The sequence below is a fragment of the Halichoerus grypus genome, chromosome 12, assembly GCF_964656455.1.
Source record: "Halichoerus grypus chromosome 12, mHalGry1.hap1.1, whole genome shotgun sequence".
Classification (NCBI taxonomy): domain Eukaryota; kingdom Metazoa; phylum Chordata; class Mammalia; order Carnivora; family Phocidae; genus Halichoerus; species Halichoerus grypus.
In genome coordinates, this window is record NC_135723.1 from 98,734,616 (window position 1) to 98,755,387 (window position 20,772).

General features: G+C 42.6%; 1 protein-coding gene across 1 annotated transcript in view; it reads left to right on the forward strand.

The window, feature by feature from the left end:
• CNTNAP2 (contactin associated protein 2) overlaps positions 1 to 20,772 on the forward strand; it is a 1,879,707-nt gene that overhangs the window by 1,640,229 nt on the left and 218,706 nt on the right. Inside the window, exon 16 of the mRNA XM_078059689.1 lies at positions 1,681 to 1,851. Within this exon, the coding sequence (XP_077915815.1) occupies positions 1,681 to 1,851 (171 nt within the window). The remainder of the gene's footprint in view (positions 1 to 1,680; positions 1,852 to 20,772) is intronic.

The following is a 20,772-nucleotide window of genomic DNA, read 5'->3' on the forward strand; positions in this document are numbered from 1 at the left end:
TCATATAGTAACAACATTCTATATTTAATTTAAAATTAGGGTTTAAGAATAGCTGCACCAACACAAAAATAGTTTTATTTAAGAATAGCAGTTGAACTTAATATTATATATGTGCATAATTTGCATGAAAGAAAGGAAAAAATGTAGTATAAAAATGATTAGAGTGAACTTGATTGATCATGTTCTTTGAAGGAAAGGTGTAGCAAAAATCAGTAAAAAGTAAAAACAAAAAAAACCCTCAGATGTTAGAAGAAAATTCTCCACAGACAGTTTCCTGACCTAGTAGGGTTTTATCCAGCGATTCATGAATCAGGAAGCATCTAATCTAGGAGGGAGAAATTATCTCCGAAGAGCTGTGCAAAGGAAGTAATTTTTCTCGACCAAAGTGAGGAGGAGCAAGAAAGTTGCACCGGATGTGTGCTGATTGGCAAAAGCAGAGTCCCTTCCCTCGTGTGCAGCAAAGAGGAGGCTTGGAGCCCAGTTGGGTAATGTGTGCTGAGTAGACAAAAGCCAACTGGTTGACTTGAGCCTTCTTTTCTGGGAGAGCAGGGCGTTGAAACTTCATTAAGTTTTGGTTTGCCACCATGGGGCTTAGCATGAGTGACTCCATCTTCGGCCGAATCTGGTGATGTTAACTTGGGTGTAGTATTACAAGGAAAGGCTTTAGTAGCTATTTTAAAGCATGCTTACGTATTCTAGTCCTTAGCCAGGATAGTAAACATACTCAGAAATGTGCACATTCAAAAGGAGTTTCTCCCCTGGAGATAAAGTCAAGAGTCAGCTCCTGGTTGTATTAAATTCTTGGCCCATCTGTTCTAATGGAATGTGAGTCATATAGCTTAGTTGGGTGTTTTTATTTTGTCCTGTGAACTGCTTTTCTCCTGGGGACACTGGCTACGATCAAGTGAAGGGGGGGAGGAGTGTACAACTGTGTCTTCCCCATGAGTTCAGGGATAGAGGCTGATGGAGAGCCCGTAGATGGGCTCAGCTCAGCACTCCTCACCCCCTCACCTGAAATCCCCAGGAAGGAAGAAGTTGGAGGGGGAGACATGCCCTTTACAGCAACTAGCCTGTGGAGGTTTGGAATGGGAGGGGTGGGGAAATGATGGCCTTGCCTGGTCATCCAGCCTTCTCACCAGCTCCTTGCTTCCCAGGGCTCCCCCCACCCCCCACGCTGTATTCCCACAGCACCTATACCCAGTGTCTGAGCAGGCGCTGGTTATATAAAGACAAAGGTGGATGAGAAGCAAGAGCAGAATACCAAAGACCCCATTCCTGTTCTGTCCCTCGAGGTCTAGCCCAGGTGTTTCTTGCACCAAGACTAAGCCACCAGTACATATGCGAGAGTTCAAAACAGCCCCCACCCGCACATGGTCGAGCCAGGGGTGTCCCTCTGCTTTCTCCTCTACTAGCACTTACTCCCGAGAGTCCCTCCAGGGCTGCTCTTGGTAGGATCCCCAACTCTCGATCATTAATGAAACATTTTCTTACACACAGACATAGACCTTGGGAAAAGTCAAAAATAAGTTTGTGGGGATTTTGTGCAGTGATGTGCGGCAGGACATGAGGAAACGAGCTATTGCCAATGGAAACTTGTTAAAACTCAAGAAAGGGCTCTCTCTTTGGTTACTCCCGTGATCGAGGTACAAATTACCCTGTTTGTTTGTTTTTCTTCCACAGGAAATTATTGGAATGCTGCCTCTTTCCCAAACCCATCATCCTACCTGCACTTCTCTACTTTCCAAGGGGAAACTAGTGCTGACATTTCTTTCTACTTCAAAACATTAATCCCCCGGGGAGTGTTTCTGGAAAATCTGGGCAACACAGATTTCATCAAACTTGAGCTGAAATGTGAGTATAAACTCTCTGTCAACTCGTGAATAGCCTCTCTTGTCACTTCCGGTGGATCCCGACCCTGACTATGTAATGTCATTGGATCCAAACATCAGTGGTTGCCTTCGTTCCAGAAATGGTGCTGGAAGGTAGATATAGAAACTCGAGAAAGACCTAAGCACCCCCCCCCCACCCTTGGATTGCTCCCAAGGAAGCAGGCACATTCAGAGATTCCCAAGCAGTGCTATTCAAGGAAGAAGATGAGAGAATAAATTGCTCCCATAACACGGGGGGAAGGGTGTGTCTTTAAGGTTTATATATATGTTTCTTTTCCAGGGATTCAGGGTTAAGCGGAGACAGAGGACTGTGTAAAGTGATCAGGTGTAAGACATAAGACAGTGGGAGGAACAATACAAAGGAAAAGAGGGATAATAAAAATTAATGTCTGTATGAGTTAATGAAGCAGTGTAGACACAGCATTATGTTCTATGTAGAAACTTTCGAGTCTGCAGCTTTCCAGAATAGACCCCAAACCCACACACCCTCTAAAAGGTTCCATTCTGAATTTCTTTAGCTAAGGGTGCAGAAACTAACATAATCAGAGCAAGAGTAGATGCTGCCAAGCTTAGCCCAGCTCAGCTTGCCTTGGATCCCAAAGATCCTCACGAGGTCGTGTGGTTCAGGGAATGCCGTCTGTGGAAGGTGGGGGTCCGCTGGATGTGAGAGGGGCAGTTCTCATTATTCCAGAGGTATTTTATTCTCGGGGCAGTAGATCAGCTTCCAGAATGTACAGTCCACAAACTCCGAGGTTTGGTGAATATTTGCACACGTCAGGCTCTCCTGACTGTTCAGACCAAGAAAGAATCAGCGCAGATGACGGAACGGATACACAAGGCGAGGCCCCCGTGTCCTTCCACAAGATCTCGGTGCCCCTCTCTCACATCAAAAAGTCTCCTTTCTCCCAGTCTGCGCCCTTTATCTGAGGGCCTGTGTTACTGGGTCTGGTCCCATCATGATCCCAAACCCATTTCCTGGAAATATCTGATAGACTATTTTTCTCTTTTTGTAGTTGCAATTATGCAATGTGGTCTTTTAAAAAGGGACCTCAGGCAGTGTTTTTCTGCTGTGATCATGGGATTCTTTTTGTAAAACAGTGGACTGTGATTAACAGTCTTTGGAATTCATAGTCTCAGGTCGAAATCCAAGTCCTTGGGTAAATTGCTTCATCTCTTTGAATCCCAATTTCCTGATCTGTAAAATGGAGGTAGTAATTTGTGGGGTCATTATAATAATAGAATATGGATACTCATAAAGCATTTATTTCAGTAAATAGGAGGTATCATGATCATATTCCTGAGGATGCTCGTTATAGATCTAATCTGAGCCAGATCTGATTGAAAGGAAAACTGAGAATATTCTAGTCCTAGAATTAAAAAGTAAATAGTCAGGGACACCTAGCTGGCTCAGCCAGTGGTGCATGTGACTCTTGATCTTGGGGTTGTAGGTTCAGGCCCCACGTTAGGTGCAGAGATTACTTAAAAATAAAATCTTTAAAAACAAAAAAGTAAAGAGTCATCTTCTCTTTACGTGACTTATGGATTGGAATTATTTTAAAAGGATTTTCATTTCCACAGTTAAAATTTATTGATTCAAACTATTTCCCAACTTCTACATTGGTTGGATTGTATTTTAGAAATACCTCATGGCAAAAAAGAAAACTGACGATCCATATTTGGGTAATTCTATATGCTTCTATAAAATTACCTTGTCCTTGTTTTGTAAGCCTGCGCCTGGGTTGGAAAGAAGACAAACCAAATATAGACAAAACAAAGGTTTCTACTTAGCACCTGCATAGTAGAATTTCAGTTATTTCTGATGTTGAAAAATCTTCAGAGATGCTCTCAAAGTTTCCCCAGTCTTTCCATTAGATGAAAACTCTGTGCAGAGGGAGAATGATAGCCTCGTTTTGTCATAGTGTTTCCCCCTGGTAAAGAAATGTGGGACATTCAGACCAGAGGCTGGCCTCTGCTTGGAGTCCTCCGGAGCTTCTGACAATTACTGAGGGTGGACGAAAGATCCTCCAGTGGCAGAGATATCGAATGCCCATCATGCTAGAGCATCTCCAGTGAGGTTCAAAGGAACCTGTGAGAGAAAAGAAGGCACGTTTATATATTTGAGAAAAACTTCCTCAAAGCAAATAAGAAGCAGTGGTTTCATGAAGAACATGGAGGAAAGAATGGCCAGGTGGAGGCTTGTGGCTGCCCCATTTATCACATTGCCCCAGACTCTTCTCTGCAGGATGCACAGGCGGTGGATGGGAGTAGAGCACTCTATCCCCAGCCCATCTCTCTCTCGTGTGGCTGAGGCGCTCTGCACACCTGTTTTCCCGGCCAGGAAGCTCAGAAAAGACGGTTCCTGAAGTCACACTTGTAAAGACTGTCTCTACTGTTTTTTCCCCCTTTAACTTGGTAGGCTTTCTGATCTCTTTCTGATAGGAATCCAAATTTTGTTTCTCTGCTTGTGTCCCTGAGGAATTTTGTCACAGTTCATGCCTACACAGTTCATGGCTTCCAGAATAACATTTCTGTTAATTAAGTACATCGTGCCCTCCTGTCAGGAGTAGAAGATTCTTGACTCTAAGGACAGTGAGTCAGTTACACTGAGTTAATGAGACACCATCAACATCTTCCTGTGCAAGTAAAAAAAAAAACAAACACGCAAGATAAAATTAGACTGATGTTACTCATTAGCATACTTTACAGGTAAAATTTTAAGACTATATTTCACTTACTATGTGTGTGTTCATTCATTCAGTGTTTATTTAGTACCTACAATGTCCCAGATGCTGTGCAAGGTGCACAGGGAACATAGTCAAAAAACATAGTCATGGCTTCTTTTCCTCGGAGGGAAATCAGGGTTCTTTCTGTTTGTTTTGGAGGGTAGACAAGTAAATCAGTAGTTAGGATAATAATAAAAATAGCTCAGCTTTATACAGGCTCACCGTGTCTCCGGCACTCGTCCATGGATTTTTCCTAAATCAACTCACGTTCCTAACCAGCCTTTGAAGTGGGCAATACCATGAACATCTCTACCTTACAAATGAGGAAACTGAGGCACAGGCCAAGTAAGTTGCCAAGATCACCCAGCGAGGAAGTGGCAGGGCTGGCGCCTGACCCTGAACACTTTTTGTCTGTCCCAGAGTCATTGCTGTTAACACCAGACCACACCACCTCCCAGAACACGTTGAGGTGGCAGAGAGCCCCGAGGAGGAAGATGGAAACCTGCCTGGGAGACAAGGAGTGCTTCCCAGGGAGTGTAATGCTTTAATTAAATTGTGATGGTGAGCAGGAGCCAGTAAGGTGAAGAAGGGGGGAGGAGTGGGGATCGGGAAGGAAAATGTGGCAGGAGGGGCACAGCAGTGAGTGAGGGTGTGGGGGACAGAACCCAAGGACTCAGCAGGGAGCGGCCGCCATCGTGGGGAGCAGAGAGCTGGAGCAGAGGGGCTGGCAGGGGCAGAGCACTCGATGTGCTCTGGGCTCGGGACAGATTTGGCTTGATGTGGTCCTGACAGTGACAGTGAGCAGGGGCAGAACGCGACCAGCTTTGCATTCACCTGAGAGAAGATGGAAAGACAGACAAGAGGCGATGGGGCCCCTTGTTAAGATAGAGGCAGAGGGAATGGAAGGGAGAGACAACAACGTAGGGGTAGAGATGTGAGAGACCCTTAGGAGATAGAGTCCACTGGTTTTAACAAATGGTCGTGAGGATGAAGTGAAAAGGAAGGTTCTAGAATGAAACGAGTGTTTCTGGTTTTGACAGTTGTGCAGGTGGAGCACCTTTTACTAAGAAATACGGCAAAATGCAAACTACATTTGGGTATTTTGAGTTTGCGCCTGTAAGGGATATGGTAGTTATCTGTCCAGGTGGACATGTCTAAAGGGGGCTGTACATACAAGTCTGGATCCCAACAGAGAGGTTAGGGTCAGAAATACAGTTTGAGAGTCATCATCACTAAGAGAATCATTAGGAAATCAGTATTTGGTGCCTTCAGCATGAATGAGGTTGCCCAGGACAAATGTATAGAGACAGGAAAAAAAGATGTCCAAGAATGAAACCCATATTTAAGGGATAGAAGGAAGCAAAATAGCTTGTAGCAGATGAGCAGAGAAGTAGGGAGACAGTGATATCCCAGGGATCAAATGAAGAAAGAGTTTCAGAAAGAACAAAAAAAGAGTGTTTGGTACTACTGAACTGAGAGGTCACTAAAATAAGGACATAAAGTGTCCCTCAAGTTTATCATGTAGAGGTCAAAAAGTAAGACCGTGTGGGGTGAGTTGAGGTGGATATGGGGGTCAGGGGACTGTGGTTTTGTTTGTTCTTGCAGCTGTTGTATGTGGTAGAGACCTGAGCTCACATCTATAGTAAGGAGGAGAATCTGGCAAACAAGAAGAGGTTGGAGGAATGGGAGAGAGGGACTGTCTGAAGAAGTGAGATCCCCGAGGAGGTGGAAATGAGTGCAATCCAGAATCCAAACATCTGAAGGGGCTGAAAGAAACAGGTAAAAGTAAGGAGGAGAGAATAAGCCACAAATGTGGCAGTCCCTTTCCAAATCAGAAATGATTTTGTGTTTGTTGTTTTTGTTTGCTTGTGTGTTTGTTAGCATTTTTGAGATGGCAGGGGAATATTGCCCTGAAAATATTCACTAACCACCATGGATAGATCCATTTATTTTTTCAGAGTTACCCCTAGGGAACAACTTGACTTGTCTAGAACCCTTTTCTGGCTAAGATGGTGATCGTGACCATGGTCCCATCGTCAGACCACCACTTACTGGGCACCTGCCGGGGCAGAGGCAATGGGTAGATCCTGGAGAATCTAAGATGAAGACAAGGGAACCCAACATTCTCACCTAATGAAGGAGACAAACACATTGATAACAGTATAGATGCATGACTTCCACTGAACCTTTCTTAAGTGCCAGGCACTGTTTCTAAAGCTTTTATAGGTATTAACAGTTCTAGGTTTTATAACAAGTTTTAGCCACATTTTACAGAAGGAGAAACTGGGACTACACAGGTCACACAGATGATTCCAGATAGGGCACTTGCGATCATTAAAACACGATAAGTAAATCACAATGATAGCCTTAAGGTACTCTACACATCTAGAGGAGAGGTACAGAACCCTTCCTGGGAATGAAGAGGAAGAGGAGGGCATGCCGGGTTAGGTCAGAAAGAACGGGCAAAGATGTTAGGTAGACGAAGAAGTGGGGCAAAGAATTCTAGGAGGAGAAGACAGTGCAAACAGAAGCATGAACGAAAGTGTCGGAATGGGGAACGTGACAGGTGTGCGGGAGCTATGAGCACGTGGCATTGCTAACAAGTATGAAGTATGATACAAGCAATGGGGACATTCTGGCAAGCCTCAGATCCGATTCTAAATATATAGTGGTCTAGGTATTCCAGCCAATATTTATTGCCGCCTCTGTATGTGCCAAAGAGGAACTCCACCATCCAGTGGGAGAGACTAGCATAGAAAACAATATTTTGGATAAGATGAAATAAATATTAGAAGTACAAGTGATATTCAGTGGTGACCCAGATGCAGCAACAGTTAGTTCTGACTGGAGAATAAGAAAAGGTTCTTTAGAGATTGTATCATTTTAAATGAGCCTCAAAATGAATGAGAAAGAACACTTCGGGCTCAGGATGCCAGTCTTACATGGTGTGGATACATCAGAAAGGTGTTACTGGGGGCGCCTGGGTGGCTCAGTCAGCTAAGCGTCTGCCTTCGGCTCAGGTCATGATCCCAGGGTCCTGGGATCGAGCCCCGCATCGGGCTCTCTGCTCAGCAGGGAGTCTGCTTCTCTCTGTCCCCCTGCCTGCCGCTCTGCCTACTTGTGCTCTCTCTCTCTCGCTCTGTCAAATAAATAAATAGAATCTTTAAAAAAAAATAAATAAAAGAAAGGGGTTTCTACACCCCACACCAGTGCGGGGAGGGATATGGAGCGTCGTGTACCATCACCTCTCCAGGGCCAGAGCTCTGCCTGGCCCACAGCAGGTGTTGTGTAGGAGTTTGCCGAGCGAATGAGACGAACGGAGGAGGTGCTAGTCTAAATGGAGAACCATGGAAAATCTAGGTGGAGAAGGGGATCACCATGGTGAAAGGGCTGGTGTTCAAAACACTGACAAAGAACACACTGAAAGGTGGAAGGACAGATGATGGCTGGTGAAATTTTGGAATTCGAGATTTCACGGGAAAGCAGTTGGGGTGATAAGAAGGTCTGAGATGCATGGGCTGGCCATGCAAGTGGGATTGTAGGTTGTATGAAAGGGCTGTGGAGAAAGTCAGGGAATGACGAAGAGGCCAGAGGGTTGGCAGGTCATCCACATCACCACGGGGGCCCCGGGTGGTGATGGCAATGGATGGAGTGGACACGGAGCCTGTGAGCCAAATGTTCCAGTACTCAGATCCAAAGGATGACAGCAGGAAGCGTGGGGAGAGTAAGTGTGTGTCACAGGGGGACGCTTTGCTGAACAAAGCCTCTGGTGCCATAGAATACTGGAAGAAGCAATGAGAGTGAAGAATAAGCCCAGCTGCGGGCTCCCCCCCGCCCCTGACATCACTGGGAGAAGGGGCTGCAATGATGTTTGTACATGAGGTTCCTGAAGGTGGGCTGCAATCAGGGAACTGTTGGAACTGTCTGACGATGAACAGTGACCATGGAGGGGTTTTTCTTTTTTTTAAGTGATATATAATTGACATGTAACTATATTAGCTGCAGGTGTACAACATAATGGTTCAGTATTTTTATATATTACAAAATGATCACCGCTGTAAGTCTAGTTAACATCCATCACCTCTGATAGTTACAAGTTAAGTTTTTATTTTTGCTCAAAAATTTAAAAGAGATTTCAGAGGACACGGTGGGAAAAAAAATTTTTTTTTGACACGATGGAAAATTTTTGAAGGACGTGTTCACTGACTAGGAAACATTCAGGAAAAGCAACCAGAAACTGTTGTAATACGTTAGAATAAGCTCCTATATTCACCAAGTTTGAGCTTTTTCAGATATCAGGATGGCTTGGAGAAAATATTTACATTTAGCAGGAATATCTCCACAAAAAATGTGGAGGCAGCAGTCTAATGTCCTGCTAATCTTAGGAAAAGGTATTAAGGAAAAACTTTCATTTTCCATGATGCAGTCTTCTGCAGTGCACATGCTCCAGAAAGTCAGAAAATATTCTGCAATATGTAGAAACTGATGAATCAGAAGAAATAAACTAACAGCAATTTATCTTCCACTATTTCAGAATTGGAACAACTTTTACATTAAAGATCTTCACTTATATCAACATGAGAAATGTCTGACTCCACTTAGCTGGCCTGTTGTGCCATGGGGATGCTATTTAGGGTTTTTTTTTCCTTTAATATATATTGTGAGTTTTTATTAATACAAGTCAGGTGTTAGCACCTAATTAATTTGTATTAATTTTCTTTTAATTATCTAAACCAACCTGGGTTATCAACATAGATTTAGGAAGAATTTTAGTGATTCTACTACTTTGCAAGTCTAGCTATGAGTTCAGTTTGTATTAAAGGTTTGGGATCTAAAGAATGATTCTGACTTGGTCATTAAAATACATAAGGAAAAAATACCTAAGGAAAAAAATAGATCAGAAAAAATTAAAAACCTGAACATTATTGTGATTTTTTAATTAAAAAAAATTTCTCTAGCTTCTGATGTAGTTTTTTAATTTCTATTAGAGGCCAAAAAGAAAAAAGTTCAGAGATACAATTTAAAGATGAAATTTGTGCTACATTAAAGCTATGTAATGTATTAGCTGTTTGCATTTGAAGTATTAGAAGATATACAAATGATTAGTAAATAACAGAGTCAGATTAAATTTACTCAGATTTCTTTGCCCATCTCCCTGAAGGGACACGGTGAAGGTGCCCTAGAGTTATAAGGGTAGACTTTAGAGGAGGATGTCCTCCTGATAGGAAAAATTACCGGTTACCTTGGGTGTTACTGGCCACACCCAAAGAGATAGCTGGGACTCAACTTCTGCTCTGAAAATCAGGTGGAATCCAGAGCACAGGCTCCTGAGGACCTCACTGCAGGCCCCTGTGCCCTTAGAACCTCCATTTTAGCCCCCAGCCTATTTACATAGTCAAAGTAAAGGCATTTTAGGACAATAAAAAGAGGGTAAATGTTAAGAGACAAGATTCCCTCACAGACATTACACCGCACATATAGTACAACACATACTGGTTTCTTTTTATGTGACATTCAAAAATAGACCACAGTAATCCACAAAACTAGAAGTCACAACAGTGTCCATCTCTGGGGATTGGAAGTATTGACTGGAAGGGGGCTCAAAGGAACCTTCTGCAGTGGTGGAAATGTTCTATATCTTGATCCAAGGAGTGATCAGATATGTAAAAATTTACTCAACTGAACACTTAAGACTTGCACATTTTACTGTCTATAAATTATATTTTAATGGAAAAAGAAAAAATCCTGCTGTGAGAAAATCTGGAATGATTGAATGACAAAAAAAAATTAATAGAACAGTTTTTCAACAAGAGAAATAAAGAGCAGGATTCTAGGCTGACAGACCATCTGTCTGTCTAGAAAGCATCTAGATCTAGAAAGATCGAAGTTGCTTTACCTACCCAGATGTCATCACATTCCCTGGGAAAATAAGAAGGGCAAGCTGGACCATCTTTAAGGTCTCTTCCAGCATCAACAATCCCATAAACCTGCTGGAGGCCATCAGCCTCACCTGTGGCTTGCCACCTCCCATTCTAAGTGAGCTCATACGGAAGCATTGTCTTAACTTTCCATGCTCTGGTTCTCAGTTCTCCTAAGGATGATGGGAGGAGGAGGGTTATATCAGAACAAATGATATCTGCTTCAAATAAATTCCAGCCTGCGCACATGCTTCACCTAAATGTAATTAGGAGATTTCCTAAAATCATGGACCCCTACTTGTAAATTCTAATTAAGGATCCATCCGAATCACCCATAGGTACCTCAAGCTCAGTATGTCAAAATGAAAATCCATCATCTTCACCCAAAAGCCCTCTCCTGTGCTCCCCATCTTAATTAATGTCATCACCACTTTCTTCATGACCCAGGTTAGAAAGATCGAAGTCATATTTAATGTTTCACTGATGTCCCCACACTAGATAGACTGTTTATCTTGATAGAACACTCTATTTTTTTTTTTTTAAGATTTTATTTATTTACTTGACAGAGAGAGACACAGCGAGAGAGGGAACACAAGCAGGGGGAGCGAGAGAGGAAGAAGCAGGCTTCCCGCAGAGCAGGGAGCCCGATGAGGGGCTCGATCCCAGGACCCTGGGATCATGATCTGAGCTGAAGGCAGACGCTTAACAACTGAGCCACGCAGGTGCCCCATAGAACACTCTATTTTTAATAATGTTATTCTGACATTCCTGATGGTATGTCATCATACCAGAGCAGTCCCAGAGAAAGCATCAATTCCAACTAGTTGGAAAAAGATGAATGAAACAAAAATGAAAAGATAATGGTCTTCTCAAACTTCTCTTTATCCCCCATGATGGCTCCTTTAGCTGAAATGCCTTGGATTCTTGATTCAAACAGCCTTATAATTATTCTCCCTCACCTCCTTCCCTCCTTCCTGACATCCACCCTCCCCGGTGAGGACAGATTTCTACAGATCTGCCCTATCATTCCTTTTCTTATACACCATGATGGTTTGTCAATGCATTATAATGCAAAGTTCAAGTACTTAAGCTTGGCAAATGATTCCAGGCTTTAACCTAATTTTTCAGTCTTCTTTACATACGAACTTTGCCCCTCACCCACCAGTACCATGTGCTTTGCTTTAGCGGCCCCCCCACCCCCATCCTCCACCTACTGACATTCTCTGGTCTCCACCCAAACTTTCTTATGACCCACTGTGTCTTTGCCTGTTCTGGAATTGTCTCTCCCCTCCCCCATTGAAATCCTGCCCACACAAATAATTTTTTTTTTACCACATCTTGATTTAAAATATAAAACATACATATCATAGAAGTCTTTCATTTTTCTAAAAATATTGAAATTTCTACAAGACAATTCCATGCACTGCTTGGAAAATTACATAGACATCCTCATTAAGGAGCATCTTTATATAGTGTTTGTCTGAATAGAGTATATATGGTGGGTGTCATTCCTATAGAAGAATGCTGCAGTTTCATAGAGATATTTTTGCTGATAGAATGTTTCTTCTTCTATCTTGCTTTCTCTAATCCTAATGTGTTCTGTACTATTTACTGTGTGTGGTAGGACACAAAATCTTTTCTTTCAAAAAGATGGCATGTGAAAGTGTCGAAAAGACCAACTACTGGAATCAGCCTGCCTGTGGCCAGCCAGAAGACAACAGGCATTCTAAGAGAATTGATTAAAGAGGCTTAGATTCATGCATTCTGGTGTGAGGCTGAGATGGGAAGAAAAGTGTACTATTATTACTCAGTAATAAACACTGGGATTAGTGAGAAAAGTACAAATCTCTACTTGGAGTTATCATAGGATTAGAGACCTTACTTCTGCCATTTTAGAAGAGAACAGTATCTCTACAGGCTCTCTATTTTCATAGAAACAAATGTCTCAAGAAGACAAAGTTGGTGCATCATCAGCGCATGTTACTAATGCTGGCGAATTGATTCAACGAAGGATGACACTTGGGACCAATTAATTCAAAGCTGCTTGAAAGAAGAAGATGCAATAAATCAGGGAGCAAAGCTTTATTTAAATATAGTGAGTAATTGGGGAAAATTACTTGAAATAGCTCAAAACCAGACATATCTCAAAGGGCCAAAGAGGACGGTAAGCGTAACAATGCTAGGGTTTTGCAAGTCATCGAACACCTAAATTAAAACCAGGTGACCGAACACAGGCCAACTGGATGTCAGCTGGAAAAACCGTACAAATACAGTTTTTTACAAATGAAGATTTCAGGGAGTTCTCTTTTTAAAGACATATTTTGCTCAAATTACAAGATAACTTTTAACAGCAATCAAGATAGGAACTTTGAGAAGACAAAGAGAAACATAAAGGCTTCCGTGAAATCTCATATAGGACGAGGGTCATAGCTGAAATATACTCTTCTTAAACACTTTAGGAAAAGAAGACTCGTTTCTATCTCTATAATATCTATGTTTTACTTTTTTCCCCATGTCTTCCTGATTTACATAGGACTGTGGTATAGGAGCTTCTGAGCTGGCTCTTCGGAACCTTGGAATACACTTTCTTATAGATATGGCCTTGTAAATGTCACTCAGATTCCATGGCTAACCATAAAGACTTTTGTGGTTTGTTTGTTTTCTAAGTGTGGCTGAAAAATAAACCTGTACGTGTCAGCTCGAGGTCTGGGTTGTAGGTTCTGGAGTCCGTTCAATGTTGAGCAGAAATGTTGCAGAACAAAGGAAATTTCTTCCCATGTTTCTCAAAGTTCAGCTTGTCCTTGACAAACCTCCCCAGAGGACAAGCGTTTGTTTGCCTTTCTGATAGGTAAAGCGCAGTTCTGCCTCTCCTTTCCACGGGACTCACCTTGGTGAGTTGAGCGAAGGAGGTGGCTCCGACATTCACAGGCACTTCGAGGAGTCAGTCTAGGCTCCCTGATGGCTCCTAGCCCTTCTCTTTGTTCTAAAATGTCATAGTTCTAGCAATTACAGAATTCCAATAATTCATTCAAATATAATACTACAACCCATATATTTTTTTTATATGTTACAGTGTTCTGATAGAGAGATGGATGTTGAAACTATAGTAAAACCATTATGATAGTCATCCCTTCAAAGTTCCATTGGTCTGATGGAGAAGACCCTTTGGTTAACTTTTTAACCTCCTAAGTAAGTGATTCAGGAATAAGAGATGTTCATATGTAGGAATAAGTTAAGCTGCTGTGATGACTAACACCCCAGGTTTTGGTGACTGTATAGCGGTCTAGCACACATGTTCTGCTCCATGAAGTTCTTGCACATGGTGACTTGAGCTCAAGGCTCCTTTTGTGTTGTGGCCCCGCCATCTCCTGGAGCCTTGGCTTTACTAAGTCCAGCTGGCAGACGGAGAAAGGGAGGGTGGAGAAGCCTTGCTTCCGTATCCACACGGGCCCAGAGGTGACACACTCTCCCACTCTCATTCCACTGGTGGTAACTGGTCACATGGCTCCACCTAGATTTCTAGGGACTGGAAAATGCAGCTCCTGGATGCGTAGCAGCTTCTCCGGGGTGACTATTGAAGGGAAAACATAAACTTCTCGTGAAAAGTTGGCATCTCTGCCACAGCTCCGGCGGCAGTGAAAAGGAGTCAGCTTTCACCTTGCCTAAAGAGATCGAGGCAGGTTCCAGAAGATGCGGCATTGGATCTGCCTTGGAGGAGGACAGGCAAATAGATGAGATAAAGGCATTTCTCCAGAGAGTAAATAGCACAGGCAAAAGCAAGGAGAGGAGGAAGATCATGGAGCACTTGAGGAATTGAAAAGAATGTAGTGAAAGCCCAGGGACCAGTTAAAAGACATTTTTCGTTAGAGTAATGACCCACCCACATATCTGTGTTAGGAGTTTGACAAAATAAAGCTAGCTGGGCCCAACGCCTCTTGGGAAATTACTCATTTTACTTGCTTTTGCAGATAGTGTTAAAACGATCAAATTTGTTTTTCTGCATCTCTGAATTTGATTCCTGTGATGAGAACTGATGAGAAGGCCAAATGACTTCTCATGGAGAGTGGTTGGTATTTAGTATTCTGCAGGGTCTTTCTGGGTAAGTGTAACCAGAGCCAATAATAGAAACAGTGTATATCTGTCAAGTGTAATTATAACACTGAATTATGCTCATCTTGCATTCCGATTCCTGTATACATTAAACATCGGAACATGTGGGCACTTCAGACCTGTGAGGATTTTACTTTGAAAAATAGCATGCCCTTATTTTTAGCCATTTTTAATAGGAAAAAAATTCGCACCTTGTTCAAAATTATTTTATGGTACAGTTTGACCAGACTCTCTCTCTAATCTTCTCAGGTATCTTAAAAACAGTAAAGAATTAAGGAGGAATGTTTTGGTCCACTTTTAAATTCCCTCGAATTCTCTGTATTTAAATGAAATCCCATTCTTTGCATTTGGATTAATCTCTCTGATTAAACACTTGTTAAAATTATAGAATAGAGTTGCTTAAAATGTCACCAATCTTTGTTAAAGAAGTGGAAATTATCGGATTGTGGCTTTTAAAAATTATACAAATATTGTTGGTTTATTGTTAAATGATTTAAAAATCCAGGGAAGCAGAAAGAATAAACCAAAAAAATCAGCTGTAATCTCATATTCTAGTATACTTAACAATACTCTTTTGGTGTGCACATTTCTCAACATTTTTCTATGCACTTACATATGATTTTTTACAAAAATAAGATCATATGGTGCATACTGTTTAAAACCCACTTGTTTCATGTAATGATACTTTAGAAGCAGATTTTCATGTCAGTTTTTTCTTTTTTTTAAACTCCACAACAGTGACTTCTTTTTTCAGCTGAGGACAGAGACTATATCAGAATCTCTAAGAGAGCATGTGTACTTTGAAAAACCATTATTTTATATTAACAAAACAAAACAGAAAAACTATTGTTTTTGTTCTACAATCTACAGAATGTAATGCACAAAAAAATTATTGTTGGGAGGGAGCCTGGGTGGCTCAGTCAGTTAAGCATCCAACTCTTAATTTGGCTCAGGTCATGATCTCATGGATCATGTGTCCAGCTCCGCAATTAGTGGGGAGTCTGCTTAAGATTCTCTCCCTCTGCCCCTCCCCCAACTCACACACTCCCACTCTGTCTCTCTCTGAAATATATAAATAAATCTTTAAAAAAAATTGTTGGTTGGTGGGGCATTTATCTGAGACACTCAGGAATTTGTTTTATCCTCCACCAGCCTCCCATATCTGGGCACATCATCATCTGGAGATGATAATTAGATTATTATGGCAACAAACGGGAGCATGGGTTATAAAAAGATTGGGGAACAGTGTCTCAGTTGCCAGGTGCTTCATTTAACCAATGATCCTTTATTGTTGGGCTTAACTTTTAAAAGTTAGATTTTTCTCACACTCTGATCTCCTGGCTTCCTGTTGTGAATTCTCAGACCCATCATCCCACACGATAGCAAACTCCATATATGACTTCAGGTGTATTAACCCTTCTACAATATTGATGGAGCATTTATCTGAGACATTTCTCTGAGGTCCTGTATTTTTAATATTCAACCCTAAGATTCCTCGTTTCTAATATTCCTGCCACATAGAAGGTAATGAACGAATTTAAGTCATCGTAGCTAGAGAAAATGAACAAGATAATTTAAGTCAGCCGTGCATCTCTTGCAGAGATTCCAAGGAACTTTGAGAGAAGTTTTTCACACTTTCAGAAAGCTTGTTATATAGACAGTGGTTCTCCTGTTCTTTCCTATCTCTCAGCAGTCTCATTTAAAGTCTCTGTTCGTCTGTGGCGCGGTTTCCCCTTTTCTCCACTCTTTGCCCAAAACTGCAACTACACTGTTGAGGTGCATCTGGTGTTGTCATGGAAAACAGAATAAATCTCTTTTTATATTCTGTGTCCATGGCATGTAGAATGTAGAATCTTTATTTGGCACTTTTTTTTATTAGAGAGATTTCATCTGAAGTCATGCCAATGGGGCACTGAAAGGGTATGGTGGATAGGAAATAATTTGCCACAAAAGAGAGAGAGACAAACAGTGCTTGTGCTAAGACCTAAAGCCTGGGCTGCAACTCGGTCCGTGGCACCTGGAAAACAGACGTATTCCCAGATCTCACCAGCGGACCTCCTCCACAGCCTCATCCTCTCCTCCTGGGGTCGGTGGCTTTTCCTCATTATCAGTGTCCACGTAGGCAGAGCCATCCACCACTCGGCCATTTAGAAGCCCCAATTCACTAACCGACTGGTATGTTGTCTCCTTATAAGCTCCAGTGTGGTTCAAGTTTACACCTGTTGTCTGTTTTCCGATTCTCGCTGTTTCAGCATGCGGTTGTATTTCCTCCTTTGAACCTCACATCCCCAAGTCCATTCTCCTTGAACTCTCCAAAGCCGTACATCTCAATGCGCCTGCTCTCTCTGACATCACCCGAAACCAACCCCATAAATTACCCCTGGTCCTCCACCGGAGCACACTTCCTTCAGTGCATGTTTCTCATTTTGCCACACAAGCTGGCTGTGGTCAAGAGAAAAGCTCGTTTGACGTTCCTCTCCATCTCTGGAGACTCCACAGGCATCCAATTTCACAGTTTCTACAAAGCAGCTTCTACATTTCCTTTTATCACAAATACCCTATCCCCACAGTCACCATCTGGGACTTTCATCTATTCTTCCAAACGGGGCACTCTCTGCCCAGCACACAAGTCTCCACTGGTTCCAAACACGAGGGTATTTAAAACCTGTTGACGTGTCCCTTGCTAAGGACAGGTCCTGTTTCACGCCACATGTCATTTTGGAAAGATTTTTGTCTTTTTCCTTTTTCAGTCATATAGGTCCATTAATATTCAAGAAGTTATTCTCAGACGACAATTAAATGCATGGAGAAAACTAAAATTAGAAAGACTTTGCATTTTAAAGACAGCTCTCTGTTTCTTGCATGGCCAATGGTAACTCCCTTTTGCTTCCTTTTCTCTGTGGAGGTCTTTGTGAAGTTATTTTTTAACCGTAATAAAAAGCTTAAAGGCCAACATACATAAAGAGAAATATTTCTCATACTCAAGAGGTTATCAAGATACCAGAGGTTCTAAAATGAGTTCATAACATTGATTCTTAAGCTCCAGGCATTTCCTTGAAGAATTTCCAGAAGACTTCAAATAAACTTTCCTTCTCAGTGTTCATTTTCAGATGTGTTTAACATCAAGTTTTAGGGTGTGAATATGCATATTTGGCTCTAAAAATTTCTCTATTCACACACTATGTCTATTACAAAGAAAAAATAGGTTATTTTTTTTAATTTCCTTCACAATATGAAAGGCAGTGCAGTATTGGTTAGAAAAACCAACACTCTGTGCTTAGTTATAACTGGATGTCAGCATCTCACAGATTCAATTCCCTTTCTGGGCTGTGAAGGCGAGCGTGGAAGTTAAAATCCATTCTCAGAAGTCCTCCAGCCCCACATGATTGGGCTCAATCACATATTTCGAAACTGAAGTGGGTGTTTGGTTTTTGCCGAGAATCCCCCTGCAAGCTTAGAAGGACCACAGCCCATGCGGGGCCACACACACCTCTGACACCCACCGCATCTTCAGGGGGTCATCAAACCCACCCTCAATCCCACAGCTTCTAGAAGACTCTTGGAACTCGTGGAAGGCTGCTGTGCTTGGGGTTATGGTTATCACAGGGAAAGAGGAGAGCTTAGACTCAGGCGGGAGAAGGAGAGCACAGGGCAGGGACCTCGAGAGGCGCCAGATGCTGAGTTTCCAGGTGTGCTCTTCCTGCAGAGTCACGGACATGTCACTTTCCTGGCACTGACTATGACAGAACGTGTGGGGTACCGACAACCGGGGCAGCTCCCCTGAGCCTTGGTGTTCAGAATCTTTATCCGGGCTCCAATCCGTAGGAATGGTTGACTGCCCGCATGACTGGCCTTCGTCTCCAGCCCCTCCCGGGGGTGAACTGTGTGCACCACACCTCCCCCCTCCACCACATTGTTGGTCAGCCCCCACCCTAAATCACATCGTTACACGATCCAGCATGACTCGGGCAAACAAAGACACTCCTAGCAGGCACAGCATTTCAAGGGTTTAGATACTGCTTTTCCAAAGCTAGGGACCGTGTGGGGACTGCTCTTTGAAGCAAAGTTAAACTCTTTACTGTACAGTTTTGAACATCTTTCTTTGGATGGCAAAGGAAATAAACTTTGATTCTTGGGACCTTGCTGCTAGAATGGCACTCGGTGATCAAAGCAGAATTCCAGGACCATTTTCCTCAGGGACACCTGGCGTTAGCAAAATGCACACTCCAAGGTCCTCTCCCAACTTACTGAATGAGAGTCTCTGTGATAGGAGGCCTTTAGAATATGCTTCTGATGGCACTGCTGAGTTTATCCTGGATAAGCCTTTGATCCTCAAATGTCATATATTTGGAAACAACCTTTAGCATAGTTTTTTTCGAGCTGATGTCTTTTCAGTCATATCCTGATCCTAGAGTGAGAAGATATATATTCTTACTTTATGCTCTCAGGGCAGATGCTTGTGGAATCTAAGACGCCATTCCTTATGTATGCCTGTCGCCTAAATTATGGTTTGCCTTAGGAAAATATGTGGGTTTCCTTGCTCAGAGTATCTATATTATAATAGTTTGGCCTCGTTGGCCAAAACACTAGGAGTGTTTCTATTCATCCATTCATTTATTCACAAATTGTGCCTACTCTGTGGCAGGCATTGTTCTAGGCGCTGAGGATCTAACAAAAATGAACAAAACAGAAAATGCCTCTGCTTTAGTGAGGCCGGGAGCACATGTATATTGTGCCAGATGGTGATACAATGCATGCTACGTAGGTCAAACGAAAATTTTTTTTTTCAGGAGAAAGGAGAAAAGGCAGCTGAGAGAGGGATCCACTATTTAAATTGGAAGGTTTAGGGAAGGAATTTCTAATATGATGACATGTGAGCAGAAGGGTAAAAGAGCAGACACAGAGTTATTTGGGTAACAGTAAGTGCTAAGGCCCTGTGGCAGGAACCGGTTCACAAGGTAGTGGACAAGGAAGCCTTAGGTGATGAGGTTAAAGAAAGACTAAGAGGAGCAGAGCAGGTACAGAGACTACAGGAAGCTCTTTCAAGGAATGTGGCAACTAAAGAGAGCCAAGAAATAGAAATAAGGTCAAGAGAGGTGTTTTGCAGTGGCGGCTGCTAAGATGTTCCTGTGGGAGTGATCCAGTAGAGAGCAAATGGTTGGTGTTGTAGAAGAGAGGGGAGGCCTCTGGTCTGATGTCGTTGCATAGGGAAGAAGGGATGGAAGGCATCCAGGCTATACATGGAGCATCGGGCCTTAGATAAGAGCAGAGATAGTCCCTTTACTTCTTCCTTCTTTTCCTCATCTCTCTGATTCTCGCAGGGACCTTGTTTGCCATCTACCTTCCCCTTCTCATGACCCTCTCATGTTGCATAAATCATTTGGTCTCCTGATGTCCACTTAGCCCTTACTTCCTAAAAAAAAAAAAAGAAGAAAGGGGCGCCTGGGTGGCTCAGTCGTTAAGCGTCTGCCTTCGGCTCAGGTCATGATCCCAGGGTCCTGGGATCGAGCCCCGCATCAGGCTCCCTGCTCCGCGGGAAGCCTGCTTCTCCCTCTCCTACTCCCCCTGCTTGTGTTCTCTCTCTCGCTGTGTCTCTCTCTGTCAAATAAATAAAATCTTTAAAAAAAAAAAAGAAGAAAATATATCCATAACATTCTCCACTGTAGAATGAGGCTAAAATATCTGGTCCGCCTATTACCGGTTTCGCTGCATGGGTCAAATGAGATTTTGTGCGGAACAACCCTACCAATCCTTAAGCTTCATTTTAAGATGGAAAAACAAATCATTATCAAAACTGCAGCAGCGTTAGCCCATCGGCTCAGCAAGCTCACTGTGTATACCTGGCCTTGTCTTTTCCCTTTACCTGTTCCGTATTGAGTGACCGCATGTCTAAAAGTTACCTCAACTGCTGAGAGAACTCGGAGCCCAAAACCCTGTTATTCTGGCCAGTTGTTAAATTTGTCACTCAGTACCTGAAGCCTGGAGGTGATTTTTTGAAGAAAACTTGTGTTGAGTTAGAATGAGAGCGAATAGCGCTGCCTGCTGGACCTGGAAAGGGGCCGGACCGAGAGCTGTGCGTGGTTCTTTCCCATTGATTGTTTTCAGTCCCTCAGATGGAGTCGTGAACCAGAC